This window comes from Canis lupus, chromosome 25 (assembly GCF_003254725.2).
Source record: "Canis lupus dingo isolate Sandy chromosome 25, ASM325472v2, whole genome shotgun sequence".
Classification (NCBI taxonomy): Eukaryota; Metazoa; Chordata; class Mammalia; order Carnivora; family Canidae; genus Canis; species Canis lupus.
In genome coordinates, this window is record NC_064267.1 from 28,844,019 (window position 1) to 28,862,771 (window position 18,753).

At 38.3% G+C, this 18,753-nt stretch overlaps 1 protein-coding gene across 1 annotated transcript in view; it reads right to left on the minus strand.

Annotated features, from left to right (window-relative positions):
- Positions 1-18,753, minus strand: part of EXTL3 (exostosin like glycosyltransferase 3) — a 151,078-nt gene that overhangs the window by 25,652 nt on the left and 106,673 nt on the right. Inside the window, exons 3-4 of the mRNA XM_035717684.2 lie at positions 15,056-17,685; positions 1,976-2,103 (exon numbers count right to left, since the gene is read on the minus strand). Coding sequence (XP_035573577.1) covers positions 1,976-2,103; positions 15,056-17,203 — 2,276 coding nt within the window. The 5' untranslated portion in view covers positions 17,204-17,685. The remainder of the gene's footprint in view (positions 1-1,975; positions 2,104-15,055; positions 17,686-18,753) is intronic.

The following is an 18,753-nucleotide window of genomic DNA, read 5'->3' on the forward strand; positions in this document are numbered from 1 at the left end:
GATAAAAGATTAGGCAGTACAGCCAAAAGTAATTCTCCAGTTCTATACCAGAAGCTAAACCATGAATTTCCAATGATTGTTAAGAAATTCTTACAACTCAACAATAAAAAGACAACCCAAATAACAATGGGCAAAGGATCTGAAAAGACATTTCTTCAAAGAAGATACACAAATGGTTACCAGAGACATGAAAAGATACTCAATATCATTAGTCATTAGGAAAATGCAAATGAAAACTATATTCAAATACCACTTCACACACAGTAGAATCTCTATAAATAAAAAAATGAAAAATAGCAAGTATTGTCAAGGACATGGAGAAATTAGAATCCTTATATACTGCTGGTGGCAATATAGAATGGTGCAGCCTCTGCGGAAAACAAGTTAGCAGTTATTCAAAATGTTAAAGAGTTACTATACGATTCAGCAATTCCACTCCAACCTATATTTCCAAGAGAAAGGAAATGTGAATACAAACACTTGTACATGAATTTTCATAGCAGCATTATTCAATAACCAAGAAGCAGAAATGACCCAAAAGTCCATCAACAGATAAAGAGACCAACAAAATGTGTATATCTATACAAAATGAAGTACTGACACATGCTATGAGATGGATGAACCTTTTAAACACTATGTTAAGTCAAAGGACCCAGTTACAAAACCACACATATTATATGGTACCAATTATAGTCAATGTCCACAACAAGCAAATGTATAGAGCACAGGTAGATTAATGGTTACCTAGGGCTTAGAGAGATTGGAGGGAAATGGGAAGGGACCACTTATTGGTACACAGGATTTCTTTTGGGAGTAATGAAGATTTCTAAAAAGATCATGGTGATGGTTGCATAACTTTGTAAATATACGAAAAACCAATGAATGATACACTTAAATGAGTGAACTGTAGGACATCTGAATTGTATTCAATAAATACTACCGACGAATTTTGAGAAAATGATCACAAACTTGGATGTCACAGTAAATGTCAAACTGCTTTAAAAGTTTCTAAGGCCTACCCTCAATTTTTATACTTACCTCACTGTGGACAGATAATAAAGTGTCCATGGCCTGCCTACCACTCCATGACACACTCTGAATAGCCCTCATCTAGTTCATTTTCTTAACTGTAATGCTCCCTCAACTGGGATATATAAGCCCCAGTAAGAACTACTAAGATTCAAGAAAACAATATAGTTAGTTTAGTGGTTGATTCCAGGTTCTGGAGTCAGACAAACCTGCATGTGAATTCCAGCTTTGCCACTTACTTTCTAGCATCATAGTTTTGTTCTCCTGGATCTTAATTTACTCCTATGTAAAATGGAGATGAGTACAACTTACATAATCAAGTTTTAGGATAAATCACATGAAGTGCTCAGCTAGTCTCTGGCACACAGTTATGGGTCCAATAAATGTCATGCACTGTCATCATCAGAACTTCCTCCTGCTCCCCTTTTTTTCTCTTGGCTCTTTGTACCTAACACCATTTTTTCCTAAATCTTTCAAGCCCCGGGATTCTGGCACCATTCCATTGCTCTAATATGTTGTTTCTGCCTGACTGGGAGCTGTTCCCCAACATTGTAAACACAAAACCTCACATTTCTTTCAGGAAACTACCCTGGCCTCCACTCAGTCCATGTGGTTTGTGGTTTTAAGATGATGTACTTGCAGCTCCAGGGCCAGGCAGGTAATCCTAGTCTAGTCAATCACAGAATCCATCTCCCTGGTCTCAAACAAAGAGCCTTTGCAAGATCAAAGGCAACAAAGAGGAAGCAAAACCTTAAGATGAAGAGAAATGGAGTTCTCTAATATCATCTAAGACCCAAAATCCAGCTATGTCTTGAGTCAGCCTTTAACTCTGAGGGTTTCTATAACTATCAGCCAAGAAATTATTTTTGCTGCCTAATCCAGGTTTGAGTTAGTTTTCTGTCATTTGCAAACAAAGGTATTTCTCAATTGAAAATCAGCTGCTCACCGAAACCCAAACATGATTTCATCATGGCGGAGGTGAGCATCATCATCAATAGACAGAATGGCCTCTGTCTCAATTTCATTCCAGGGCAAGAATCGATTGTTCAAACTGTTCTTCTCAGTACGGACAACCTGTAAGGAAGAAGGAAAAACACTAACGATCAATGCTGCATTATAGAATGCAAAACCAAAACTGCCTTTAGGTCAAAGGAGACTGTGACTGAATTTACTAAATAATCATGCCTGGTTGCCTACGGCTTGTAAAACCTAGCATAAGCCTTTCAGGAATAGAAACTGCCTTATAGGGACACCTGGGTGGCTCAGTGGTTGAACATCTGCCTTTGGCTTGGGTTGTGATCCTGGGGTTCTGGGATGGAGTCCCGAATAGGGCTCCCAGCAGCGAACCTGTTTCTACCTCTGCCTATGTCTGCCTTTCTCTCTGTATCTCTCATGAATAAATAAAATCTTAAAAAAAGAAACTGCCTTATAATTTAGCAAATGTATAAATATTTCATATTTTAAGCTTTATTCATTTGCTAATTTCTTGTGAAACAAGCTAAAGCTGAGGATTATTTTACATAAGCAACATAGTCTAGGGAAATTAATAACTTTCCCAAGAGAACACAAGGTGGCAGAGTAGAACTGAGGTTATAATTCCCAGCTCTGGAATCCTCAGGCTTGCTCATAAATTTTAAAACCCAACTCAGAAATTCCCTGGGTCTGTGTCATTTCTGATGCCTAATTTTAAGGCCTTTTCTGGTATTTTAAAAAAGAGAGAGGGAGAGCCCATCCAGTTGAGGTTAATTACCTCACCTTTGCAATTCCCACCTGCAGTACTAACTACACATACAAAAGCTTTTTTTCTTTCAAAGGGTACCTAATTCAGAAAAACTAAAAGCTGTGTCCACAGCAAATCCCAATTCAAAGAATTTCTATCCAAAATGATCCATATACAAAGCAGTATTTTCTTCTAAACAAAGATTAGTGCCCAAACAGAACTACACTATATTTTTTTTTTAATTTAGATAAGCATAGTTTACTACAACATAGGTGGTAGCTATTATTATTCAACTTGCCCAAAACTTAAATGAGGATGACCATACTCAGTACTTTAATAGTTCATTTTATTTTTATGGTATCTATATCTAATTAATCCAACAAAAAAGGAACTATCATTTTAGTCTCAAAAAAAAAAAAAAACAAAGAGAAGTTCCTGAGGAATCATCTTTTTAGAAAAACAGAAAGGGTCACCTTACTTTCAACAGAAATTTACTTGAACTGAGAGGAAGCTCTACCTCGCTTGAAGAATGGAATTACATGCAGGGTCTAAAAGTCTACGAATGGTTTCAAAGGTACTCCTATGGCCTCACAAATATTGGCTCTTCAGCTTAAAATACTTTTTCTACTATTTTTCTATCAGAATTACTCTCCCTAGAGACCTAGCTCACACACCTGTCACTTCTCCCTCTTCAAAATGAATCACTTCTATGTTTTTAGAGTCCACATACTTCAATTAATTCATTCTAACACACTTAGAATCCAATTACTTCAGAGCTCAAAGAGCCTTGGAGATCCTACAGTCCAATTCTTATCTTGTACACGGCCAAATGGCAGAGCCAGACACCAACTTGTGCCTTCTAACTCCAAAGCAGTCTTTTTTCTACTAAACTTACATTAAATTTAGAAATCTCATCAAACCAGAGCCCTATGGAAAATGCATTGTGTACCGTCAAGAAAGAAAAATGCTGCCCAATAAGCACATAAAATAGTTTATCACTTAGAATGTTCACTTTATCAGAGACCTTTCTAAGACTCTGCCTCAGCCACAGAGGAGTTTCTCCCAAGACAAGAAAGGATATGTAACAGATTTGCTACTACAGAGAACAGATATCAGACAGTGACAGACATGGAAATTCACCTTGCCCTGAAGCATATTAGACCAGTATAAAAAAATCCCTGGGCTTAAAGCCTAGGTCTCCCAAGCCCAGATTCAGCAGGTACAGAACAAAGTACTGAGGTCTGGGTCAGGGTGAAAAGAAGCGCAAGGAGGAAGAGATGATCAAATACTCACCATAGCAGCAGCTGGGCTCCATCCCCAGGGAGCAGGAAAGTGGTCAGAAGTAGCAGAAGCCAAATGCCAACCTCAGCAACCATAAAATGCCATGTATCTTAAGATGCACCCAATTTCAGAGATGTTAAAATGTTAATAATGTCCACTTTACAATTAATGGAACTATGGCAGCTGTTTGCTCAGCCACACCCAACAAACAACCTTGGTACTTCATTTCACTTCCCTAACACGCCTAGCATTCACTTAATACAGAACTGCATTTCTGTCAGTTCAGGTGAACAAAGCTCCCTGCTCAACTCTAGCAATGAATACACATAGCTTAAAATGAAGAAGAAATAACTGAAAAATCCAGTTCTTGAATATTCAGTTGTAGATTAACAGTTTTGCAGGTTAGACACCAGGAGGATTATCTACAGCAAAATTAGTAATCCGGGAACACAGCATGGAGCTTTAGTACTCAAAGTGTGAGCCAAATACTAGCAACATGGGCCACACCTAGAACTCTCTTAAAAGTGCAGGCCTACCCCAAACCTACCACGTCAGAACCTGCAAAATTCCCCAGATGATTCCTATGCACATTAAATTTTGAGAGGGTTGGTAGAGGAAAAAGCAAGGCTTTGGAGTCAATCAGAAAAGCCTAAATTCAAATTCCAACTCCACCACTTCCTTGTTGTACAAAGATAAGCAAGCACCCTTTCTGCTAAGTGAATACAGCACCATGTTGTGTGGAGAAATGGAACTTGCTTATCATCCAAACTTGACAATCTTATAAACAACCTAACCTACTCTAAACACAAGAGGTAACAACAAAAACTAAAATAGTTGTGATCTAAGGCCACAAACATTTCCAAAATTTTTATCCAATTTACAAAGTAAATCAAATCAAGAGGACCTGCTTCCGTTCTTTGGAAGACTTAGAACTGAAGATCTAATACCAAATGTGTTTTAACCTAGATTTCACATCCATTTTTTTTTAGCAAGTTTATTAAAGTCAATTAAGAGTCAAGTCCATTAAGAACAACTACTATGGGGGCACCTGGGTGGTTCAATAGATTATGCAACTGCCTTTGGCTTAGGTCATGATTCCAAATCCTGGGATTGAGCTCCACGTCAGGCTCCCTAATCAGGGTCCCTAATCAGCGGGAGCCTGCTTCTCTATCTCTCCCTACTGGTGCTCTCTCTCTCTCTATGCTCAGTCTCCCTCTCTCTCTTCCAGAAAAATAAATAAAATCTTAAAAAAAAAAAAAAAAGAAGGAACAACAACAACTATTATGGATTCCAGAAATGCAGTACACATACTGCCTCTGCTCATCCCGGCACAATTCCTCTGGGCTGAATCGCAGCACGATTTTCAGGATTAGGGAAATGATACAATAGTCATCAGAATAAAAGAAAATATTTCAGGATTCACAGAAACACAACATTATGAATTGCAGCATCTTATTTCTGGTTAGCTCACAAACAACTGTGGTCAATAAATCTGCTTTAAGAATTTACAGCAGTGATTCTCAACTCTGAGTGATTTTACCCACCAAGAAACACTTAAAACAATGTCTGTGGACATTTTTGGTTATCACAAATGGTGGTGGAAGGGGGCAAGCTACTCATGCCTAGTGAGCAGAGGCCAGGGATGCTGCTAAATCCTACAAAGTATAAGACAACCCCCACAACAAAGAATCATCCAGCCCTAAATGTCATTAGGGCCACGGCTGAGACACACTGATTTAGAGTCAATGATCAGAAGACAGTACCGCAAACTTCAAAGAATAAATGTAGTTTGTTATTGAAGAAAAATCACCTTTCCTCATAACCAAAAAGAAACTCCTGCAATTATAATCCCTGCACATATAGACTAAAATTAAAGAAGGGAAGAGTAAAAGCTCTAACAGTTTTACTTCAAAGCTCATAGTGTTTAATGGCTAGACACAAGCACAGCAAACCAACCATTATCATTCTGGCACCAAAATCATAAGGGCAAAAAAACTTAAATATTTGTAATGCAGACCTGCAGATCAGCATTGGCCTTTAAGAGTTTGAGAAATGGCAGGTTGAACATGAAAGAAATGAGTCATCCAGAGTGGTAAGTCTTGTTTAGGAAATATTCTCATTTTTGTTGACGTTGTTTTGTTTTTCAAATTAAAAAACTTCTTCCACAACAATGTGTATTTTTTCATGCCATCTGATTATACCTTAGTAACCTGTAAACATGAAGACTGATCTTCATGTTACTGAGTGAATTACTGGTTATGACCTTGACCATAATATATAGACCCTGGTATACAGTAGGCATTCAACAAACATTTTATAAATGAATGAATGAACAAATGACTAGGAAATAAGCCCTAATTTAGCCCTGTCGATTCTATTTTCAGAATATAGAATAAAGACTTGATAATTTATATATCAAAACTATAACATTCTATATACTGAAACCTAGTATTTAATCTAGTTTTCTACAGCAAAACTATCCTCCAACCTACAACTATCAATCAAGTCAGGAGCAGTGCTCCCTAATATTCATTTTTCTTGCTTCACATACGTTATATGGTCTCGTTCATTTGGGGAATATAAAAAATAGCGAAAGGGAATAAAGGGGAAAGGAGAGAAAATGAATGGGAAATATCAGAGAGGGTGACAGAACATGAGAGACACCTAACTCTTGGAAACGAACAAGGGGTAGTGGAAGGGGAGGTGGGCAGGGGGATGGTGTGACTGGGTGACAGGCACTGGGGGAGCACTGGACGGGATGAGCACTGGGTGATAGGCTGTATGTTGGAGACTGCACTCCAATAAAAAAAAAAAAAAGGTTTTTAAATGCTTCACTAGTTCTCCCATTTACCATCATTCATAAAAGCCTTGACTTTTACTCATTGCACCTCTCTTCCCATTGCAATGGAACAGTACAGCAGTCATGGCTTGGAACCCCACCATATGCAAATGTATGCAAGTGTATGCATGATCAAAAAATAATTAGTAACCTCAGGTAACATTCGAGTTGGTTCTTGAGAAATTCTAGAATTTATGAATGATAAAGAGCTACTATTCTAATAGGATCCTTTCTCCTAGTATGCTAACAAGGCATTTGGCTTTTAAATCCAGGTAGAATCAGCAAATCCAGATTAATTAGGAAAGTATCGATTTAAATAAATATTTAATTAGTTATAATGATAAACTTGGTGCCCAATTAATAGTAAGCAAATATCTCTTAATATCTAAGGGATGGAAATGTAAGTAGTTGCTATTAACAAGGAACAATAAAATATTTCAACCATTAGTAAGTGATAGTTGCTTAAGTATAGCAGGATGAATTTGGATTCAAAAAGAAGTACTTAAATATAGAATCTTTTATAAAAGCAGCTCATGACTAGCCACTGGCAGGTCTCTGAAGTCAGTAAGCAAGAAAAATAGGGCATGAAGAGATTAAGTGAATTAACCCAAGTCATACAGTAGACCAACAACACACAAGAAGGTAAAATATACCTGAGAAGTAATAAAATTAGAAAATGTATGTGGAGGGGCTGCTGGGTGGCTCAGTCAGTTAAGTGGTCAGCTTTTGATTTCGATGCAGGTGATGATCTCAGAGTCATGAGATGGAGTCCCACATCAGGCTCCATGCTGAGCAGGGAGTCTGCTTGAGATTCTCTCTCTCCCTATGCCTATGCCCCTCCCCTGGTTCACAAGAACATGTGCACACGTGCTCACTCTTTCTCTCTCAAATAAATAAATCTTTTTAAAATTTTTAAAAAGAAAATGTATGTGGAAAATATAAAGCACCATAAAAACACATAATGCCACTGACTAAATCCAGCAGTTTAAATACATTTTTAATGTTATCCTTTCTCTTTTTCTTTTCTATTTTTTTTAAAGAGAGGGAGAGAGAGAATCCCAAGCAGGTTTCACACCCAGCATGGAGCCCAATGGTGGGGCTCAATCCCACAATCCTGAGATCATGACCTGAGCCAAAATCAAGAGTTGGGAGGCTTAAACGACTAAACCACCCAGGTGCCCCTTTTTCTCTTGTAAGATCAAATTTTGCCCAACCAAAGCCAAAAGTCTCCAGCCTCAAAACATACACATGTGTAATACACTTCTGTAATGAATACATTTCTGAAAATAAACTTTATGTCAAGTCACTTCTAAATAAAATCTTCTATCTTAATCTCTAACCAAAAAGGTCTAAACTATATTTCCTCTCCTTATCATACAGGCAACTAGGTAAACTCACTTTTGTCTTCCATCCTCCCCTTTCCTATAACTTAAAAAAGAAACCCATCATAGAGCTTGAGAATCAAGAAAGTGAGTCCAAAAGGAAGCACATAGTCATATGTACCTCGCTGTGAGAACCCATGTGAAACAGAGCTTGAGGTGATGGTGATCAACAGAGAAAGGTCAAGTAGTATTAAGATATCTTGATTTTTCAAGAGACTCGTTCAGTAAACACCAAGTGGTAGGGACAAAAAGGAAATGCACAAAAGTAAGGGAAAAGAATAGGAAAGTTAACACAATGAATTGTGTTATATAAATTTTCTATTTATAACTAACTTTAAATTTGGGTCTATGCAGTATTAAAAAATAATATATTTTAGGTTATAAGTCTATTTTAACTCATAGAAGACAAAAAGTTACACGTGATCCCTATGAAACTGTAGGTAAAATTGCATAGTTAGAGGTTCACCATCAAATGAGAGAATGCACATGAAGAGCACAACACAGTGCTGACCTAGCACACAGAAAATGCTCAAAAATTGTTAACACTTATTATCACATAAGATTAATACAATCTCTTCCTATTTTATTTAGTGGTTTTATTTTGTGATTTTATATATATATATATACACACACACACACACACACACACACTGAACCTTATTCAAGAAATTTAGATTTGGTAAAAAAGAAAAATATGTGCTGACCATGGTCAGAAGTCCTAAGTTCTAATTTCAATATTAATTAAAGTGACCTAAAGCAATAAAATTTCAGTCTCAGATTCTTTGAATTAATAAGAAGAGTACATATAGACTAAGAAGGGGAGATATTACCTAAAGAACTGATCTGTAGCAATTAGGAAATCATTTATGCAACATGACTTTTCAGCAATTGCTTTATGCTACACATTTATAATTTTTTGCTATTAATTTCTGATTTCTGGTAGCTTTGTTTTATAGAATTCTCCTTCACAGTCATGCAGCCCCTTTTTGAATGGAAAAAAGAAAGCCATAGCTATAAAGTTACTAAATAAAATGTCAAAAAACAAAAACCAAGCCCAGATACGCCAATACCGAATGAAGTCTACCAGACTTTAATCTTGGACCTGGAAAAGCTGGACAAATTTTTTCCTGTTGTGCTTCAAAATCACAATTTTAGGAAATTATCATCTGATATATTCAAGTAGTATTTTTTAAAGGAGAATGCACATGGATAAAAATAAAGTGTATCAACTTTCTAAGGAATAGCTTTTGGAATTATCTCTACCGTTGCCTGAGGTCTATCCAGAAGTAAAGCCTTTAACAGCCTGACTGGCAGAGACCCAAGCCTGAATATTAAATGACACTGAATTCTCTTCCAGTCTTCTTTTTTTTCCTAGTTGACTACCAGCATGACGAATGACATGACAATAACCACCGTGGCATGACATCAGGGTCCCAAAATAAAATCCTCCTTTTTCAATTCTAATACCAAGGGCTGAGAAGGAAGGAGAAGGGGCAGTGAAAAATAATCTCATATCTCTTTATATAGTTTTCATTTGGAAAAATGGGCACATTCTGGCCTTACCACTTCCACAGAGACCTTGGAGTCTACAAGGGAGATGTGATATGCTAAGTTTACCCTCTCCACCACTAGTGCCCCGGTCCAAGCTGCGAACACCACTCCCCTAGGCTACTGCAACAATAAATAGCCTTTGAACTGTTTATTCTGCTCTTTTCCCCCACACATATCCTATTACTCCTTGCTCAAAACCCTCCAAAAAAAAAAAAAAAAAAAACCTCCAACAGCATCCTAACACATCTAAAATAAAATCTAGGGGATCCCTGGGTGGTGCAGTGGTTTAGCGCCTGCCTTTGGCCCAGGGCACAATCCTGGAGACCCGGGATCGAGTCCCATGTCGGGCTCCCGGTGCATGGAGCCTGCTTCTCCCTCTGCCTATGTCTCTGCCTCTCTCTCTGTGACTATCATAAATAAATAAAAACTTAAAAAAAATTAAAAAATAAAATAAATAAATAAAATAAAATAAAATAAAATAAAATAAAATAAAATAAATAAAATCTAGGATCCTTATTATGGCCCTATATGGTCCTACATGTGCTGACTTCTGCTTTCTCCAACCTGCCTTCAAATGCTCTCCTCAAACACCCAGATACACAGGGCACTCTTGCCGTGTCTTAAACATAACAAGCTTCTTGCATCTGCCATTCCCCGTTTATTCCTCCAGAATTTACATGGCCCATTCCCTTACTTCATTCAAGCTTCTGCTCAAATGTCACCTCTTCAAAGAGGTCTTCCTAGGCACTCTATGTAAATTAACCATAGCTTTTATGGAAAAGAGCATTAGAATTGAGGAACTGGCTGCCCACAAGACTGTCTGAGAAATGAGTAAGTATGCAGTGTGAAGATGAGTGGTGTTTTGAGTGAACAAGACACTGTTAATAACTGAAACGTCCTCCTTCATAACAACCCAAGTTTTCAAACTCCATAAGGACAAGTTTTGGTGTTCTTATTTCCAGAGTGCTCCAAATAAAGCCAACCTATTTATTACTATCTTCCAGAATACATAACAGAGTAAGGACGATGTGTTAACTGGTTAGAATGAAGTTAATAACTCGAACCAAAATTTGGGGTGGACTATGTATCAAAAAGAGATTACATGGAGGTTTCTGCTTTCAGGATGGCCGAATAAGCTCCTACCAGATCCAAACTTCCTGTATATGGTAACTATAAACTCTGGACAAAATTACCAAAAAAGCAATTACCTGAAGGCACTGGACAGTGAGCAGAAGGTGGCAAATTACAGAGAGGAGCTGAAATTTGGGAAGGAATTAACAACATGAGTAGAATCACAGTTGCTTTTACCCAGACAACAGGCCAGAGTCAGCATCATGCAAAACAGCTAAACTCACATACAACATCCATGTCTTTCTGGCCTGAAGAACAAGAGGGAAGAGTCTGGGGCAAAAACAACCCTTCGAAAGATAGGAAATTCCAGAAAAGAGAAAGCCAGATAGAGGGAGTTGCAAGTTCTTTGTATAACTACCCAGCCTCTGACCCACCACTAAACCATGTGGGTATGCTTGGTGCTGTCTGTAAGCAGACCAACAAAAGATAAAAGGACTGAGCTAAACTTTGAGTTGCTGCTCAAGAGACAGAACTTGCAGTTTGAGTCCAACTGAATAAATTGCTTGCAAAAACTAAGATATCAATACCTTTCAAAGAAACAAAACAAAATCCATGGTCTTCACAATATAACACTCACACTGTACAAAACTGTGTGATGTACCAAGGACCAAAAAAATGTGACTCTCAAGAAAAAAGAAAATCAATTCAAACAAATCCACCAAGTGACCTATATGTTGGAATCAGCAAAGATGTTAAAGTAGCTATCATAACTATAAGAGATGATACAAAAGTCTGTGAACCTGATGATAAATCAAGAGAAAAGATCAAAACTGCAGTACCAGAAAAAAAGGTTTAAAAAAATGAACAGACACTGAGAATTGTGGGATAAAATCAAAGTGTCTAATATACATATAATGGAGCCCCCCAAGGAGTATGGAACAGAAAAAAAAATCAGAATAATGAAGTAAAAATTTTTCAATATATGATGAAAAAAGTTTGACAGATTTAAGAAGTTTAACAAACCCCAGTCAGAATACAAATCAAAGAAAACCATGGCAAGGCATATTATATTCAAACTGCTAAAAACCAAATATAAAGAAGTCTTGAAAGCAGCCAGAGAAAAAGAACATATTCCATACAGGGGAAAAAAAAAAATCTGAAAACCAGACATACCATCAGAAACAGAGTCTTGAAAACAGAGGAACATCTTTAAGATGCAATGAGTTTTGCATTGTTTTTGGAATGAACTAGCTTTCAAATCCCTTGGCATAATATTACTCTCCTCTTGACTTCCATTAGATAGTCTTTGTTGTTATGCTCCCAGAGCTAAGGAACCTGATTCAACTTATTTAGAAAACAGGCAAGAGACAGAGAGAGCAGTCAGCACCCCCATCACCTTTGTTCAGGGGCCCTACACCATTCTGACAAGATAGCTACTTCATCTAGCAGCACTTTCACCATACCCCATCTGGATTGGAGTCCAATCACCTTGCCCAGGCCCTATGCCATTCGAACTGATGAGAATTAAAGCATTTGGGGCAAGAGTATCCAAGGATGGTGGCAACAAAGGTCACACTTATTCTAAAGCTATATCCAATGTAGTTTCCCCTTTATCTAATTAATAGACAAGAATGAGGAATTTTAATATACAAGTGCCAGGAGACACCCTTAAGACAATCCCTTTCTATTAAAAAACCTAGGGCTCAATAGATTTCATAGCCCACAAATATTTAGTATTTATGCCTAATGCTTAGATGAGAACCCGAACACAGAGAAACATACATGGCCCATCATTTTCTGAAATGGTATGTGGGTTCTGGGTTGATTCAAATATGCTGATTTCAAATCATTTTCCCTGAAAGATGAGAATCTGAAAGATTGCCTGGGAACCACCCTACTGCTAATTTTATAAGAGCTGTTAACTATAAAATAATGGATGGGGTACGTCTGCATCCCAGTTAGGAAAACTACTCCACAACATCTCATAATAGTGCCATTTCTCCACAGGGGAGAGAGCTGCCCATCCCTCCTCGTCTTGATACCTGCTAGTGTTGGCTCTATGCCAAAGAGGTCAGGAATTCAACTGCAGTCCAAAAAACCTGCTCCTCTTAAATAGAAAGCACAGTCAAAATATTAAGAGAATACAATGAATTCTTCAGCTTAAAACTGTTTCCTCTTTTTCAGAAGAGCTAAAAAAAAAAAAAACCGTTATCGCTAATAATGAGCAATCTATTCAGAATGGCTCCCCATTTGGAAAGTTTCTGGCATTTACCAACTAGGCATTGTATAATTGCCATGAGCTGACCAGTAATCAAAGAGGACTACTTATTTCCCACCAAAGTTAAAAGAAAGGATTAGTTCTGGTAAGTTCTCTAACGAATTTCAGTCATTGTTAACAGGGTGGCATCAGCTTCTCTACATCCCTATCAAATTCAAAGAAAACTCAGGAAAAATGGAAAAGAAAGGCTGCTCTATTATTCTATGTGAGCAGCATCCCCCTTCCATACAACAAATGCTTTTTTTTTTTAACTTCAATATGTGTGTGTGTTTTTTTAACTTCAGTGACATTTTAAAAGTAACTAAAAAAAAAAGTGAAAATTATTTAGAAAGAAATCTATAAAGAAATCTCTCTATTCACAGTACTTTTTTTAATATACAAGATAAATTCTGAGATCAAAAGTTTTTAGAATCCTAGTCCGAAGAGCCTCAGATTATAAATTTAATTAAATAAAATACAAGAAAAGACTAGCAGCAGTAGTAAGCAAGGAGTAGCAGTAATGAGAAAGAAAATTTCTTTCTAAACAAAATTTTTCTAGAACAAAGATTTCTACAGAAGATAAGTGGTAACAGCTAGGACACAAAAGGAAATTATGCAGAGGACATTAGAAGCCTTTATCAAGTGAAGTGATTTGAAGTTGTCCACAACCTAGCCAGCATATCCATACTGCCTTCCATCTTCTTGGACATGAAGGGATAAGAAGGAATCAAACAATTATTAGGCACCTTTCTAGATTCATCACTGATATTATTTAATTTTCCTCTTTAATCCATAAGTCAGAGAAGTTCATTAAGTCATCATTGATCACAAAATTATTACTTAACTGCAGGTCTGTATTACTCCAAAATTCATACTATCCTATTATATTATGCTGCTGCTCAGAAAATATTACACATGAGTTAGTTTCCTGCTGATATAATTTTAAAAACCAGTCTAGCCGAAACATTCCCCTTCTAAACAAATTCATCCCCAAAACTATACTAATTTTCTTAGGCGAGCTTCTAGCCATACAGAGCCCATCAGAACTTTTGCCTGTCTTTGCTACCTTTTTCTGGAAAGTATCTATGCCACTTACAACTTGTTCTAAAGGCCTCATGTTTAAGATAAATGGGTAATCTTCTAGATTGCCAAATTTATACCAGAAGGTAGATAAACAAAGTACTCAAAACTAAAGCCCTATCCTGCATAATTATTATTTTTTTCCTGTAAAATACAGCATCTAAATCATGACAGATAAGGTAAAAAATGAGAAAGAATGTGTAAGAGACTATAGAAAAAGTTCAGGATCTCCAACTCCTGAATATTTCAAATCCCAACTGTTCCAAAAAACTTCTACAATATCCTGATTAAAAAAATGGGTCTTCCTGCTAAATCTAGGAGGTAATTAAAACTGCAGCTTCTGGGATCAGACACACTAAAGCTCAGCTCATCTATGATTCATCATGATTATGACCTTGGGCAAAAGAGTTAACCTCTTTAAGCCTCAGTTTTCATAGCTATAAAGTGAAGAAACCATAATAACGTTCTATAAATCCTAAATTACATTGCCTGGGTCATATGTACTTCCTAAGTGTTAACTTTGTCATCATCATTCTCATCAACATCTTTATTACGACAGGAAAAACATCAACAGGGTAACTGAAGAGCTTTTGTAAACCTTCGTGAGGCCAACAGCGATTTCTGTTCTGGAGTGTCTTAGGAGATTTATGAAGTGAGTAGCAGAGATGGAACTGGCAAGTCCAGAAAGGACGAAAAAAAAGTGAGCATAAATTCCATGGCAAAAGGAAATATGTATAGTTAAAAAAAAAAAAAAAGTGTATCTATAAAGATATATATATTTGGAAAAAGGATTGAGAGTGAAATGCTATCTCATGCAGTATAACAAACTGCTCTTTTTCTATTACCATGATGGGGACGCCAATGTCGGGCCACAGAAGGTCCTCTGACGGTAGCTTGGGAGAATTCCATACCACCACTACCTTGTTCAGGTAAGGGAGGCCATTCAGTCTCTCTAAAGAGTTCATAAGCACTTCCTCCCGCTCATATGTCAACATCACCACTGTGAATTGCTCTCGAGGAACATTGCCTCCAAGTGCTGCCTGAAACTCCTTGCCAGAACCCCCAGCTCCACCACCAATAGGCCGAAATCCAGTCCCTGAGCCCAAGAATTTGGCCTCTGAGGGCAACACAGGGTCAAAGGGTGTGTGGGGGAACAGATGAAAAGGCCCTGGTGCAGAGTTCCAGCTGCGGTAAAAATCAGTGACAGTCAAAGTAAAGTTGCGGAGGTATTTGGGTGAGGCATAAGGCGGCTCCGTTTCCACTGGCCCCAGGTCCAGGTCCCCATTGTCAGCCATGTTAGGGTCAGTTCCCGCCGCCTTGCCTGAACGATGGGGGATCTCAGCTGCTGCCTCTTCCCGGATGGGAGCAGCTGGGATCTGTATGCGAGTCCTAATCATAGCCAGCACGGTATTAAAAATACTGTCAGCAGTTGAGAAGTAAGTCTCCCAGAGAAAGCGGCCTTGCCGCCTCATAGCCAGCAGATCACTATCCGAGAGGCTTCGTAACAGAAAATGAACCTCAGTAACACGTGGCTTGGGCACCACCAGGGCTGCCTCGTTCCACTGCAACATGTCCTGGTAAGGAAGCTGTACTTGCTCCCCCAGCACAACAGGGACAGCACCAACTTCCAGGGCTTCAAAGAGCCGAGTTGCACAGCCAGATGAAATAACCAAGTGAGGGTCCCCAGGAGTGATAATGAGAGCAAAGGTGGAAAGCTTCAGTAATTCTAAGCGGTCCTCACGCTCACCGCACAGTGCCCACTCAGTAGGCAAACTAGGTTTAGGTTGGTTTTTGCAGGTAAATTCTACCAGGACCTGATCTAGCTTGCTGTCCTGTACAGCCTTTAAGGTGGCAATGATACGATCATCATAGTCGGCTGGAGGGTCACCTTCCATTTCTTCTTCAAAAGAGCGGGCCTCCTGAAGGCTGGATCTCAGTGATTCAATCTTCTCACCCTGGAAGGTGAAAAGATACTTCCGCTTAACTGGCACCTGTGGTGGGATTTCCATGAAGTTGGGCTCTGACATGGCATGGACTAGTGGTGATACTACCAAGTCAAAGCCAGGTCTGTACTGGGAAGCATAGAAAGTAGACTGAGCCACCATGGCCCGGCCTGTACTGACATTATACAGTAAGTTCTGTGTATCTGACTTCCGTGATAGGTTGATGATGACATGGTTGTGTCCATCTGTCCGCCAATGTGGTAGAGAATAGAGCTGCTTCTCAAGTTCAGCAGGCCGAAGCACTACTGGCTCCTGTATTTCTCCCACTAATACCACATAAAGGCAAGCAATGTCTGCATTTTCTGTAACATAAACGCTGGCTCGTGCTGTAGCCTGAAAAGCCTGCTTGACCAAGGGATCCAGGTAGCTGCCAAAGGCAAACTGGTCACTGTCATATACATAGACTGGAAAACCAGAGGTGAGAGGACAGCGAGAATAATCAAAACAATTGTGCAGCCGGCATCCCCGTATGACCTTTGGGGGAGGAAGACCAGCATCATCCTTCTCTGGAAGCAATCGGATAGGCAGAGAAAGTTTGGGCTGATTTTGAGCCATCAGCTCTTTATAAGAATGCTCAGTCTGGCTAATGACATTCTTGAGCTGAAGCAGGTCCTGCTTGGCATTCTCAATACTCTTCTTACAGGCTTCAATCTTCAGATTCAGCTTGGCAATTTCACTGTTCAGCTCCTGTCGCTTGGCTTCCAGCTGCAAGAGCTCCTCACTTACAGACTCACGAATTCGGCAAAGATCCAGCACATGCTTTACCTCACATAGTTCATTACCAGCCCTTGGGCCAAAAATCCGCTTGCCTGCCTCATCAGCCTCATCCAGAGTGGTGAGATAATAGTGAGCAATTAGGGGGAAGAAAACCAGAATAATGAAGAGTGTAAAACTGAGCCATGTGAGTCGGATCCGGTTGGACCACCGCAACATACAGGTTTGACCTCCATTCCCCACTCCCCCATTCCGCAACATGGTATAGCCCGTCATGAGTTCCTGTGTGGCTTTTGCCCCCTCCAATCACGTTGGGTCACTCGCCATAACCATGAGTTTCTACTAGACAAACTCAATCTCTTTTCAGTCACACCTTTCCGTTAAGAGTTAGTGTGCTCCCTGTACAAGGCACGGAATAAAATGGAAATTTCATTTTCTTCAGCTGTAATTGAAATGGTCTCTGACCTTATTCCAGCAGATTTTAAGTTCTGGTTGCTGACCAATGAACATGTCCTTACTTTTTATCGAATGGTAAAAGGTACCATATTGTTGATGAGATGAAAAGGAGGAGGTCTCTGATGATGAAATCCAGGAAAAATAACCTGGAATCAGACAGACTTTTTCAACTGCCATAGCTCTTGTTCCTTGGTTTTGCTGACCAATAAATATGCATAGTTACTATTTCACAGTTATAAAGTAACTGGTTAGAACAGAAATAAATGCCAGACTCTTATGGATGTCATTGCCAACAATCAGGCCTGCAAAAGAAAGAGAACTGTGTCAGTTATGAAAAGATTATGTTCAACAACCCGACACTCCCTCAGTTTCTAGAAAATGCTTTTATCTTAAAAGGTAAAGGAACAGTTGGAACATTGGGTGTGTGTCTCACAGAATATTTTAAGTTCAGTTTAGGATGTGTTCAGTATGGATATTTTACTTGTGGTTAATAAGAAATGGATAAGTGTCCAAAAACAGCTTCAGATTTTACACACACAGACATACATACTCCTTCGTCCTACAGATCAGAATTAGAGCTCTATAAAATGAAAATCAGCCACATTCAACAGAGTGCAAAGATATCTGTAACAATTTATTCAAGACTAAGGTAGCATCTTTAGATGGACAGAAACACTGTCCTGTCCAGTCTTGAAAGCCAGGTTTATTCCTAAGATGAGTCTTCTTTTGAATTACTAAAAAAAAAAAAAAAAAAAAAAAAATTGAGAAGCTCAGTGTTTTATATTCAGAGTTGAAATGAGTTGAAGAGAGCTCTTGATTTTTACCCAGTAGTAGACGCATTAATCCAGAGACAAAATGTATTTCCCAGTTTGCTTCTCATTTATCTTCTGCTAGCAGACATCATGTGCTCTTTCTTAAAATATAAATAGTAACTTGGTCTTTTAGAAAGACTACTATACTTAGAAATGAAGGGCATTATTTCTTCTTTTTTGGAGACAGATTTGCTATCAAACCTTATACCTCAGTTTCCTAATCTCCCAAAAAGGAAAGACATGTATTGAGACAGAAACAATATATTTTGTTGCTATCACAAGAAAAGACAGAGGATGTGAGGGTACTTTTAGCTAATAAATCCTGAAATATTCCCACTTCTGTTCATTTACCAAATTTTACTACTACTGGCTATAAAAGCTTTTCACTTGCTTTCATCTCAAACTCAAATATCTAGAAATGAATTCCTAATATTCTGTGCCAAAGAATACTTCCAATTTCTTTCATTCATTTCTTCCAAAAAGTATTTACCATACTTTTAACATGTCTAAGACATGCTCAGTGTAACTGGAAGAAGCGAGAATGTAAAATAATCTTTG